Genomic DNA, 13,175 nt, shown 5'->3' with positions numbered 1-13,175 from the left:
GCTACTCGGTAATGCTGCATCAGCAGCAGTTCAAAAAGAGATGGAGTCTGACTTCACATGTATCGGAGGAGGCATGTGCTAGTCTTCACCCTCCTTGTATTTGTGGCATCACTAGTTATAGGGAGTAGCAGCTGAATGGGTGGGACAATTGGCTTAGCTACAATACACAATTCAATGGTTTGGCATTATTTAAAAAAATGGGCATTGCAGTTTAATACTAAAGACTTTCTCGAACTGTGAAGAAAAATATTTGGGATTATTTAGTAAAAATTTAAAAAAGTGTTAAACAAACCAGAATATTTTATATATTTTAAATTATCTTGCTTAGATAGAGGTAATTTTGAACATCTTGGCTGGATTTTCTCAGTCAGTTTAATGAGGTAGAGTCAAATGGAATCCAGGCTTTCAGTTAACAGCTGTGCTAAACTCATCAAGAGTAAATTACTTGAATTTCTTGTCTCTTAATGTGTTGTAAAGGTGTGAAGAGGTAGAGTTGGTATACAGTGAATAGCTCTATTTGAGTAATGTTCTAATTATGCAATAATATAAGAGAGGGAGTGCTATATTGTGTCATATTGGCACTGCTGTAGATCAGCACAGCAGTGCCAATATTACACGTTATAGCACAAACCTCTAGTGTATTATTGTGATTATACCACAGATCCATTATCGCTGTTCATTGAAAGATTTTGAGTTAAAGAGGAGGAGAAAATATGATCTGTTTGGTTATAAAATAAAAACTCTGCGAGTTAAAATAGTTCCCTCTCTGCTCTGTTTGTAGCTGCGCTGTTTGGTTTGTAAGCGCTGCATCATTGCTAGGTTACCTGTATGTGGCGGAGTAATATATTAAGAGCTTCGGTTACAGTGCATTACCGGCTGATAATAGCACACATAGAACGCCTCTAAGACAATCAAATTGCAGGATCAGAACTAACTGTGATATAATCTACATTGAGATGGCAAGAACTACTCAACTAAATAAAGAATTAAAAAATAATTTAAGAAATGACGGTCAGTCAATCTGAAATCTGATTTCAAGAACTTCAAGAAAGTATCCATCAAAAATGTTATGATGGAACTGGCTCTCATCAGGACCACCCCAGGAAAGGAAGACCAAGAGTTTCCTCTGTTGTACAGGATAAGTTCATTGAACCAGCCTCAGAAAATACAAGTTAACATCTCCCTAGATACGAGCACCTAAATGAGTATTTTGATTTTTGAACACATTTAAGTGACTACATGATTTCCTATGTGTTCCTTTATAGTCTGGATCACTTCACTATTTATTTATAATGTAAAAACACCGAATGAGAAGGCGTTCAAACTGCACTACTGTAACACTCCAGCTGTAGCGAAGTTTAAGGAACAGAATTGGGCCAGAAGTCATTTGCTATATGTTAATTTAAAGGCAGTCAGCAAGACAACAAGGGTGTGTAGCTCTGAATAACCTGACAAATGCTAATCATGGCCTGTAGCTGTGTTTTTCTGCTGTTAGCATTAGCACATTTGGTGGTGCTGCTGTTGTATATGTGTGTGTGATGGTACCTGTGATGTTGTAGCTGTAATGGTAGCAGTTCCTGTTGAGCAGGCAGGGCTCGGTCTCCATGCTTTTAGGACACTCTCTGCCCTCTTTGGGCAGCCGCAGGGCATAGGCCGTCCTCTGCCTATCGCCTCGACCACTGCAGGGCTTCGGGACGAACACACACACACACACACACACACAGAAAGAGAGAGTCTTCATTAGCTGGCTTACATGCACCGCAGCATATACTGCACCCACTTGTGAATAACCCTTAACTGTGCCCGGCAGCTGATGATAAGAGCGTGGTGGTGTCAGATCACAGAGAAAAAACTGCTCCCTTTTTCATCTTCCCGGAGCCAAATGAGTGTCGTCGGCCTAAGAGCATCAAAACGGGTCACTCTGAATTCTTTCCGCTCGGCTGTTTTGCCCCCCGCCCCAGCGGAGCGGCGCATCTCGCCGGAGTCATTTACAGCCCTGAAAATAACAAGATCCCTCAACTCATAACCCAGATCAGACAGAGAGAGAGAGAGAGAGAGAGAGAGAGAGAGAGAGAGAGAAGGAGAGAGAGAGAGAGAGGGCAAGAGCAATATAGCAAGTGAAAAGTGATAGAGAGGGAAAGAAAGAAGGACTGAGCGAGACAGCAAGAGCAAGATAGCAAGTGCAAAAAAAGGGAGATGGACTGAGTGACAGAGCAAGTGACAGCACAGAAAGAAGAGAGACAGAGAGAGACACATTGAGAGAGCATTAACAAGATACCAAGAGAAAAGAAAGAAAATGAGTGAGACAACAGGAGAGCAATAGGACGAGAAAAAGTGAGGGAGCAAGAGAGAAAGACAAAGTGCAAGAGAAATGGGGATTGAATGAGAAAGCAAGAAAGAAATAGGAAAAGAGAGAGAGAGCAAGAAAGGAAAAGCAAGAGAGAAAGGGGAATGAGTGAGACAGCAAGATAGCAAGAGGAAAAGAGACAGGGGGAATGAGTGACACAGCAAGTGACAAGAGAAAGAGAGAAAAAGAGAGAGGGAATGAAGAGACAGCAAGAGGGAAAGAGAGATGGGGAATGAGTGACACAGCAAGTCACAAGAGAAAGAGAGAAAAAGAGAGAGAGGTAATAAAAGAGACAGCAAGAGGAAAAGAGAGATGGGGAATGAAAGAGACAGAAAGATAGCAAGAGAGAAAGAGAGAGGGGGGGAATTAGCAAGATATCAAGTGAAAAGAGAGAAAAAGAGAACGAGAAAGAGGGAATGAGCGAGCCAAGATAGAAATAGGACAAGAGAAAAAGAAAGAGAAAGACAGAAAGAGACAAAGAAAGAAAGAAAGAGAGAGAGAGAGAGAGACAGAGAGAAGGGGGGAATGAGTGAGACAGCTAGATAGAAAGAGGAAAAAAGAGAACAAGAGAGAGATGAAAAAAAGGAAAAAAGTAGGAGAAAGAGGGAATGGGTGAGACAGCAAGATAGAAATAGGACAAATGAAAGAATGAAAGAATGAGGGAATGAATGAAACAGCAAGATAGCAAGAGGGAAGAAAAGAGAAGAGAGAAAGAAACATAGATAGATAGATAGATAGATAGATAGATAGATAGATAGATAGATAGATAGATAGATAGATAGATAGATAGATAGATAGATACTTTATTTATCCCGAAGGAAATTTAGGCATTAGAGAGAGAGAGAAAGAGAGATAGCATGAGCGAGACAGAGGAAAAGGAAAATTGAGAAAGAAAGAGAGAAAGAAAGAAAGAAAGAAAGAAAGAAAGAAAAAAAGAGAGAAAGAAGGAGTGAGTGAGACAGCAAGACAGAAAGAGAAAAAAGAGAAGAGAGAGAGAAACAAAGAGAGACAAAGAAAGAGAAAGAGAGATAGCATGAGTAAGATAGTAAGAAAGCAAGGGGTAAAGAGAAGACAGAAAGAAACAGAGAGAGAGAGAGATAAAGCAAAGAGTGAGATAGCAAGAGGAAAAGAGAAGAAGACAGAAAAAAGATAGAAAAAGAGAGAGAAAGAGAGAGAGAGATAGAGATTGAAAGTGGATAGATAGATATTGAAAGTGGATGGATAGAGGGAGAGAGAGAGTGAGAAAGAAAGGGAGAGAAAAAAAGGATGAGGGTGAGAAAAAAAAAAAATATATATATAAAGAGAGAGAGAGAGAGAATGAGGGATAGTAGTTGCGAGGGCAGGCTCAGGCTCAGGCTCAGGCTCTGTTCAGATGGTAATGCCGGTGTTTGGTTTTGGCCGGCCGCTGGCCTCGGCTCCGGGTCCAGAGGGAGCCGCCGGTGGAATAACTTCCTGGGTCGCGTCATGAATAACACATCGAGCTTCAGCTGCAGACTCCACACTCGCACTCAGAGCGCAGCCCGCCGTAATGTCAGGCCTTTAAAGTGAATAGTGTGTGATTAATAAGCTCTCGCGCCGGGGAAAGGACTGGGAGCGCAAGCTTTAGAAAGAGGAAACTGGTGTGAGCTGGAATGAGAGGACGGAATGAGCAGAAGAGAAGTGAAAGAAGCCTAAAGCTAGCAATTAGCCAGCAGAAAGAGCTGCCCTTTACATAGCTACCTCCGTTTATAAGACTGTAACCTAAAGCTACAGCTTATATACGGTATATGGAAATCTTAATTAAACAGTTTAACTCATACAACTGATGTGATGAATTTCGGAAAAGTGGACACAACTAAAGGAAAAATGGTCTTGGTGGTGGCTAATAGCTTTTAGCGATGCTAATGCACTGTTATTCTTTTTAATATAGTGGCACATGCTGTCGAATGATGATAATATTCTTTAGTTTTAACCTTCTGTGGCATTAATTATATTTTTTTGAGGAAACATATCATTTTTGAAAGCTTTGTCGATGGTAAAATGAGCAGTTGGCTATGTTAAATTTATCAACATACTCAGGCTTTTTTTTTTACATGTGATGTTTGTCCCAGGCTAAATATGTAGTGATGAGATGAAAGAAAGGCAGATGGGGCACTGAGGTAGATTCCTTTATCTTCTATGGTGATTGTACTGATTGTACTAATGCTAAATCTAATGCTAAATAAGGACTCTGTTGTTACTGGCTCTGATTAGAGGGAAAAAATAGTAGTGAAACGTCACTAAACATGATGCCATCATCTACTCCCAATCCTCTTAACCTCAATCAGGCAGAACTGGGAGGCTGCTGTTTCATCCTGATCCTAAAACAGGCAAGATATATTTTTTAGATAACATCAAAACTATTAAAGTATATCTGATAAAACAAGAGGATTTCTGTAAAAACTGGAGTATATCAGTTAAAAATGAATATTGTAAGTCTTAGGCCTTCTCTGGTCCCACCCTTATCAGAAAAGCTCATCAAGTAGAGTAAACATTAATTTATTATGATGTAGTAACACTTTAAATAGTTTCATTCTCTCTTTCAACTGCTTTCAACTTGAGAGAAATAAAGATAACAAGCAAAGCATCAGCAAATATAATTTTAAATGAATATATTTTATATTTAAATTCCATATAAATCCATAAGGTAAAGCTTTATTTGGGTGGTCCATTATAGATGCATTCTAGATGCTCAACTGCATATCTATTAAATGCAACTTAACTCAGCTTTAGCTAAAACCTAACCCTAATCCAAACTTTAAATCTAAACAAGAGACACTTACATGGTTTGGACAATGAAACTGAAACACCTGGTTTTAGACCACGATAATTTATTGTGGTGATGGACAGTTCTGGTGGAAACAGGAGAGTTGAGGTGCACATTGAATTCTGCCGTGATTTGATCAGCCGTGGTTTTATGTTTTTTGGATACAATCCGGGTTAGCACCCGAACATCCCTTTCAGACAGCTTCCTCTTACAGCGTCCACAGTTAATCCTGTTGGATGTGGTTGGTCCTTCTTGGTGGTATGCTGACATTACCCTGGATACCGTGGCTCTTGATGCATCACTAAGACTTGCTGTCTTGGTCACAGATGCGCCAGCAAGACGTGCACCAACAATTTGTCCTCTTTTGAACTCTGGTATGTCACCCATAATGTTGTGTGCATTGCAATATTTTGAGCAAAACTGTGCTCTTACTCTGCTAATTGAACCTTCACACTCTGCTCTTACTGGTGCAATGTGCAATTAATGAAGATTGGCCACCAGGCTGCTCCAATTTAGCCATGAAACCTCCCACACTAAAATGACAGGTGTTTCCGTTTCATTGTCCAACCCCTGTATTGTAAAGTGGGACCAAATTTTAGTTTGAATTCTAGTTTGGCTCTCACCAGCTCACAGGGAGTCCAGGGGCTCCAGTCAGACAGCACGCAGTCCTCCGGGCAGGGCAGCCGGCTCTCCCGGGTCCCTGCGGGCATCTCCTCTGGGTCACACAGGTAGTCATCTACAGCATCGGTGGGGCCGTCCACAGTGTTCAGCATACACCTGCAGCAGGAGCAAGATAGATTATTTTCACTGTGATTTAAAGGAGAACTCTTATTTTGCCTTTGCAATGAGAAAGCTTTGTTAAAAAATGGCTGCAGTTCGTAAAAGCTTCATAGGATATTTTTGTTCAACCCACTGAATTAAACCTGGAAGTCCATATTTTCATTGCATCTAATTAGTTTCATTTCAAATAAAGGTTAATGGCATGGAGAGTCCAAATTATAAGGATTGTGTCCCTGTCCAAATAGTTTTGGGCCTAACTGTATTTTTAATTTGACCTCTTTTTATACCCAATTTGAAAGGCCAATTACTCAATTCCCATTCCTTTAAACTCTACCTATGACTAGTATCGTCTCAGAAGTTTTGAGGGTGAAGACCAGCCCTCTTACATAAGGTGCTGGACCACCACATCCTACCAGAACACAAAATTTAGCCCGGCCCGAGCCCATGCACATTCTGCCAATAATTAATAAACATTGCAACACTGAAGAAGCATAGACCTATTGTTTAAGAACAATGTTTATTAATATCCAATCTCCTTGTCTACTCTAATATAATTAGCAATGTCTAAGAAACATTTTTTTTTTAAACATATTGTTTGTTTGTGTTTTGTGCCATATCAATAGCAACATGTTGGCTATATTATGGCATCGACAATGTTCATGACTCGAGCACCACATACTTAAATCAGTGTCTTTATATGAAGGACTTGCAGAAAATGAATTATTTCAGCTGGTGGATTTAAACACATAGTTTTAGTGCAAAACACATAAAACAATAAGGCTATGCACTCACACACTATGTACACTCATTAAACCGAAATAGACCAGGATCAATGACATAACTTACAATGAATTTCATCTTCTCTAATATAATTAACAATGTCTAAGAATATAAAATACTTTCTGAACAAACATTTTTTTTTATTTTAAGCGCTGTCCTGCTGCTGTTAGCAGGGCTATCAGGAACTTCAAGCTACACCAGACTGCTCTTTTACTTCACTTTCACATGAGCTACGCTGTAGCAGCAACAGCAAACGCGCTTTTTTGAGCGCTTTTCGGACAAGGTTGGGCGAGTTTCATTAGAGCGGGGCGTGGCAATCCCCCTCATTCACACTTTCTCTGTCTGCGGACCTCGGGGGCGTTACTCATGGCTTTAAAAGACAGTCTGGTGGCGCTGATTTCCTAAATAAGAGAAGGGCACACTAGCAGGGCTTTAGCTACGCTGAACCAGCAACAGCAAACAAGCTTTTTAGTGCGCTTTTCAGACAAGGTTGGGCGAGTTTCGTTAGAGCGGGGCGCCCCCTTTAAGCCCTATCTAAAAAGGTTTTACCTTTAACTTCTATTACTTTTGTACTTGACTATTGTAAGTCGCTTTGGACAAAATCATCTGCCAAATGTAATGAAATGTAATGTAATGTAATGTAATGTAATGTAAATTCTAGTAAGACACACCTGTTCTTAGTATCAACAACTAACTTGAATAAGCTCCATACCTCTGACTTTCCTTCATATTGGGCCACAGATAGCTAGTCAGGTGCACAATGCAGACAAGCAGTGTAGCTGAGGACTGCACAGTGCTCACTGTACAGTTCTGTATAACTTGTGCAACTTTTTGTTAAAACACAGTTTTATTTGTTAATTTATTATATTGTGATTATCAGGCCATAGCTTTATACAGTGAGTCCAAGAAGTATTTGATCCCTTGCTGATTTTCTTTGTTTGCCCACTAATAAAGACACTATCCTTCTGCACTTTTAATGGTAGATATATTCTAACATGGAGAGACAGAATATCAAGACAAAAATCCAGAATATAATTTTAAAGAATATATTTTAATTAATTTGTATTTCAATGAGGAAAATAAGTATTTGATCCCTCTTGCCAAACACACTCAATACTTAGTGGCAAAGCCTTTGTTTGCAAGCACAGCGATGAGACGTTTGTTGTAGTTAACCACAAGTTTAGCACACACACCAGGGGGAATTTTGGCCCACTCTTCTTTGCAGATCCTCTCTAAATCATGAAGGTTGGTGGGCTGTCGCTTGGCAACTCTGACCTTCAGCTCCCTCCATAGATTTTCGATCGGATTGAGGTCTGGCGACTGGCTGGGCCACTCCATGACCTTAATGTGATTTTTCTTGAGCCAATCCTTTGTTGCCTTTGCTGTATGTTTAGGGTCGTTATCATGTTGGAAGACCCAACCACGGCCCATTTTCAGATCCCTGGCAGAGGGGAGGAGGTTGTCCCTCAGGATTGTGCGGTACATGGCTCCATCCATCTTCCCAGTGATGCGGTGAAGTAACCCTGTACCCTTGGCAGAGAAACACCCCCAAAACATTATGCTTCCACCTCCATGCTTGACGGTGGGCACAGTGTTCTTGGGGTCATAGGCAGCATTTTTCTTCCTCCACACATGGCGGGTGGAGTTGAGGCCAAAAAGTTCAATTTTGGTCTTGTCTGACCACAAAACCTCCCAATAACTTGGTTCATCTTTCAAATGATCATTGGCATACTTGAGGCGCGCCTCCACATGTGCACTCTTCAGCACTGTGCTCACCTTTCGGGCACTGCAGGATGTGAATCCATTGTTGCGCAAAGTGTTGCCAATTGTTTCCTTGCAAACTGTGGTCCCAGCTGCCTTCAGGTCATTTGCTAACTCCTGCCGAGTGGTTGCAGGACGATTTCTGACCGTTCTCAGCATCATTGCCACCCCACGAGGCGAAATCTTCTTTGGAGCACCGGGCCGAGGTCTGTTGATTGTCATGTTATACTCTTTAAACTTTCTGATAATTGCACCAATAGTTGTTACTTTCACATCCAACACCTTACTAATCTTTTTGTAGCCCATTCCAGCTTTGTGAAGGTCAACAATTCTGACTCTGAGGTCCTGTGACAGCTCTTTGGTTTTACCCATGTTGGAGACTTGAAATCTGTGTGATCTGTCTGATTCTGTGGACAGGTGTTTTTCACACAAGTGATTAGTGAGAACAGGTGGCTTCAGGTCAGGTAACAAGTTGATTGGGAGTGTCTAACTGGTCTGTAAAAGCCAGAACTGCTAATGAATACTAAGGGATCAAATACTTATTTCACTCCATGAAATACAAATCAATTAATATATATTCCTTAGATTTATTTTCTGGATTTTCTTTTTAATATTCTGTCTCTCCATGTAAGAATACATCTACCATTAAAAGTATAGAATGATCATGTCTTTATTAGTGGGCCAACGAAGAAAATCAGCAAGGGATCAAATACTTCTTGGACTCACTGTATATATATAAAAAAACAGCTTTAAAAAACAGAGCCTGACCCGACCTGACCCAAAGAAAGCGTTGGGAAATCTCAGCCTGATCCAGCCAAAGTTCAGGTCGGGCAGAGAATCTAAGCTCTAATACAAACTGGAGAGTTTAAATACTAATCTTCCAATGGATCTTTTTAAAAGACCAGGTAGGGTTTTGATGTTATGAATTGAGAGAGCTGTTTTTAAGCGTACCTGACTTTCCTGGTCTGCACTCCTTCACCACAGTTCTCCTTCAGGTCCACGTTGCTGACCTTCCACATACTCCACGGCTCGGTCACCCAAACATACTGAGTGCAGTCGCTCACGCAGGGGACCACCTCGTACACCTGCAGTAAAAACACATACACATATAAAAATACATTAAAAATTTGTCTTCTGGCTACAACAATCCAAAGTTAAACACAAACATAACAACCAGACCAAAGATTTAAACACCTGCTACTTTCTAATTTCAGTACAAATTGGCATTTGATGGAAACATGGTTGACCTCGACTGGCAGACATGTCGAGTTATTCATTCTGACTCTTCTTGTTATACATTTAAAAAAACAAAGACCCAAACATCATGCTTCATTAAAAGGAAAGAGATGATGATAAATGGTCATTTAAAGTGGATTATGGCTGTTTTTGTTAGAAATGACAATATGAAAATTACACACAAACTTTAAAGAAAAATAAATAATATAGAAAACGAGGTTTGAAAGTAGGAGTGCTTACCTGAGCCTGTGATCCAGCAGCATTTTAAAAGGATTTGGAGAAAGAAGAGTATGAGACAACTGACCACAACAAACTTTTAATTTCAATTTCTGAATCAGTTTTTCTGATTCTGCTATTTATAGGTATACGTTTAAGTAAATTGAACATTGTTGTTTTATTCTATAAACGATGTACAACATTTCTCCCAAAGTCCATATAGAAATATCGTCATTTAGAGCATTTATTTGCAGAAAATGAGAAACGGCTGAAATAACAAAAAAGATGCAGAGAAAACAAGTTCATATTCATAAAGTTTTAAGAGTTCAGAAATCAATATTTGGTGGAATAACCCTGGTTTTTAATCACAGTTTTCATGCATCTTGGCATCATGTTCTCCTCCACCAGTCTTACACACTGCTTTTGGATAACTTTGTGCCTTTACTCCTGCTGCAAAAATACAAGCAGTTCAGTTTGGTGGTTTGATGGCTTGTGATCATCCATCTTTTTCTTGATTATATTCCAGAGGTTTTCAATTTGGTAAAATTATATATATATATATATATATATATATATATATATATATATATATATATATATATATATATATATATATATATCACTATTACTTTTTAGGAGAAGGAACAAGCCTTCTTAACTATCAAAGGAAGCCAATGGATTTTTTTTTATTCCAGGTCTTTTATTTTGAAGCATTTCTATTGGTCCATTTATCCCAAAGTTTTGACACAATCAAAAGAATGTCCTTCCAGATTTATATCATGTCCAAAAGTGGAAAACGGCAAACAAACAGAGATAAAATATAAGAAACAATTACAGAAACAAGTAACTTCACTTTAAATCATCTTGAACTCTATGGAGCTGTTATAACGTTTTATAAGCCGAGGGGTGAGTGTAATAATCCAGTATCTGATATCGGGAGCTGTGTAGGTGGGCGGCTCAGAGGAGCTGTTTTCTGCAGGAAACAGAAATAAGGATGACAGGAAACGCTGACTCATTGCTTATGGTCTAGCCTGGATCTGTCCCTCCTCAGCTCTTCAAACATCAAACGTGAGTTAATTCTCAGCACTGAGCTCACACCCAGCAGCACTGCTGCCTCTAATAATGACATGCAACCATACTGCACAGCAAAGCTGTAAATAAAAGAACAGCTTATTGGGCTGTATTACTGCTGCCTTTGCTAGACTGTTTACGTCTGTAAAATCACACAGAAACGCGGTTTTAAATAAAGGAGTGTAGAATAAGTGACAGCATAAGTCCTGTATCTGTTTCTCTGTATACTTTATTATTATCCTCCTTCTTTTATTCTGTTCTTCAATACTCAGAACCCCACAGGGGAGAGAAAAAATATTTTTATTATTAATATTTGGGAAGTGGATCATTATCCTCAGCTCCGCAGTAATTAACACTGATTAACATGTTGAAGGGTTACAGCTCTGGAAAAAAAAATTAAAAGATCACTTCAGTTTCTGAATTAGTTTCTCTGATTTTGCTACTTATAGGTTTATGTTTGAGTAAAATGTAACGTTTTTTTTTGTTTTATTCTATAAACTACAGACAACATTTCTCCCAAATTCCAAATAAAAACAGACCTTAAATAATGCAAAGAAAACAGGTTCATACTTATCAAGTTTTAAGAGTTCAGAAATCAATATTTGGTGGAATAACCCTGGTTCTTAATCACAGTTTTCATGTATCTTGGCATCATGTTCTCCTCCACCAGTCTTACACACTGCTTTTGGATAACTTTATGCTTTACACTCCTGGTGCAAAAAAATCATGCAGTTCAGTTTGGTTTGATGGCTTGTGATCATCCATCTTCCTCTTGATTATATTCCAGAGGTTTTCAATTTGGTTAAAAATCAAAGAAACATAATTTTTAAGTGATCTCTCATTTGGAATAGTCCACCAATCAGGAATATCCAGATTATACCCTGAGTGATTAAACACAGTGTTTAAAAACTCCAGCAGCACTGCTGCATCTGTAAGGAGGATAATAAAGTATGAAGAGAAAGAGAAGTACTTAATAGTACTTAAGAAGTACTTAGTATATAATTGATATAGAAATGCAAAGTGATGCTATATGCTCATCTTCATCAGGAAACAGACAAGAAGATTCTATATAAATTGTAGTTTGGACATTTAACCATTCTTCTTGGTTGAGTTTTTAAAGTTCTATTAAGTAAACTTGTAGATCATATATTATGATTAACTGCCTGGTGTTTGTGTTGTGGGCTGTAAGAACAATTTTTGAGCTGCAAATAATTTTCTGAGCTGACTCATTTTATAGCATTTTCTTTCTTTATCTAAGCTTCAATGAGCATTTTTTTTACTTGAATGAAATCAAAGAGAAGAAAAAATCTACTAAAAACTACTAACTTTATTCACCTGACCATCACATTCAAAGTAGATTTATTATTCAAAGCAATTGATATAACAAAAAATATATATACTCTTATATACACACACAAGACATTTTTGTATCATCACCTCCAGCAGCAGCATTAGCTTAGCACAGGCTAGCGCCCAGCCAAGGCCCGCTCACCCGCAGCCCACTGTGCTGACTCGTCAATCCATCAGCCGGAACGGTAAGCAGCCAGGCTAGGCTAAGCTAAGCTAATGCTAAGCTAAAGCAAGCTACGGTAACCTAACCACAGTCCTGCCAGCTAGCTAAAACCAACACCACCCAGCAAAACAGGCAGAAATGCTCACAAACGTGCAGCTTTAACATGAAGACGACTTTGCGGAGCAGGAGAGGAGAGTTTCAGCATTATTTCACATTCTTAACGTTTACCAACTACCTTAATCCTCAATTTTGATTTTAAGCTAACGTTCTTGGTGTTAGCCTGTAGAAAACATACACTGTTTTGTAGTTACAGTTCTGTTACAGTTCACTTGTTATACTTATAATTATTTAAAGCATATTCATTATACATTTTATTTTCTTAATTCATTTTGTAAAAAAAAACTGTTAAAACTGTTGTATAAAAGCAATAGAACACTCGAGGTCAAAAAACCTTAGATAAAAACAGAATGTATCTTCTTCAAGGCGTGTCCTCTCACCTGATTGATGTGGTCCAGCTTGGGGCAGGGTCTCCCTCCGTTGTACGGTTTCTCCCTGAGCCACTTGGAGCGCACCTTCACCCCGCTGCCGCAGGACTTGCTGCAGCGCGACCAGTTGGACCACTCGCTGAGCTTACAGTCTGAGGGACACGGGATGATGCAGGCCTCCTCAATGTACCCTGGACAGAA

General features: G+C 39.2%; 1 protein-coding gene across 1 annotated transcript in view; it reads right to left on the bottom strand.

Annotated features, from left to right (window-relative positions):
• The window catches only part of LOC103026784 (thrombospondin type-1 domain-containing protein 7A), a 285,301-nt gene that overhangs the window by 29,373 nt on the left and 242,753 nt on the right, over positions 1 to 13,175 (bottom strand). Inside the window, exons 15-19 of the mRNA XM_049467814.1 lie at positions 12,987 to 13,165; positions 9,930 to 9,935; positions 9,405 to 9,538; positions 5,756 to 5,909; positions 1,546 to 1,687 (exon numbers count right to left, since the gene is read on the bottom strand). Coding sequence (XP_049323771.1) covers positions 1,546 to 1,687; positions 5,756 to 5,909; positions 9,405 to 9,538; positions 9,930 to 9,935; positions 12,987 to 13,165 — 615 coding nt within the window. The remainder of the gene's footprint in view (positions 1 to 1,545; positions 1,688 to 5,755; positions 5,910 to 9,404; positions 9,539 to 9,929; positions 9,936 to 12,986; positions 13,166 to 13,175) is intronic.

This window comes from Astyanax mexicanus, chromosome 1 (assembly GCF_023375975.1).
Source record: "Astyanax mexicanus isolate ESR-SI-001 chromosome 1, AstMex3_surface, whole genome shotgun sequence".
In the NCBI taxonomy this organism is placed as follows: Eukaryota; Metazoa; Chordata; class Actinopteri; order Characiformes; family Acestrorhamphidae; genus Astyanax; species Astyanax mexicanus.
Note: the sequence above shows the minus strand (reverse complement) of the source record. Positions and strands in the feature narration are given on the sequence as shown.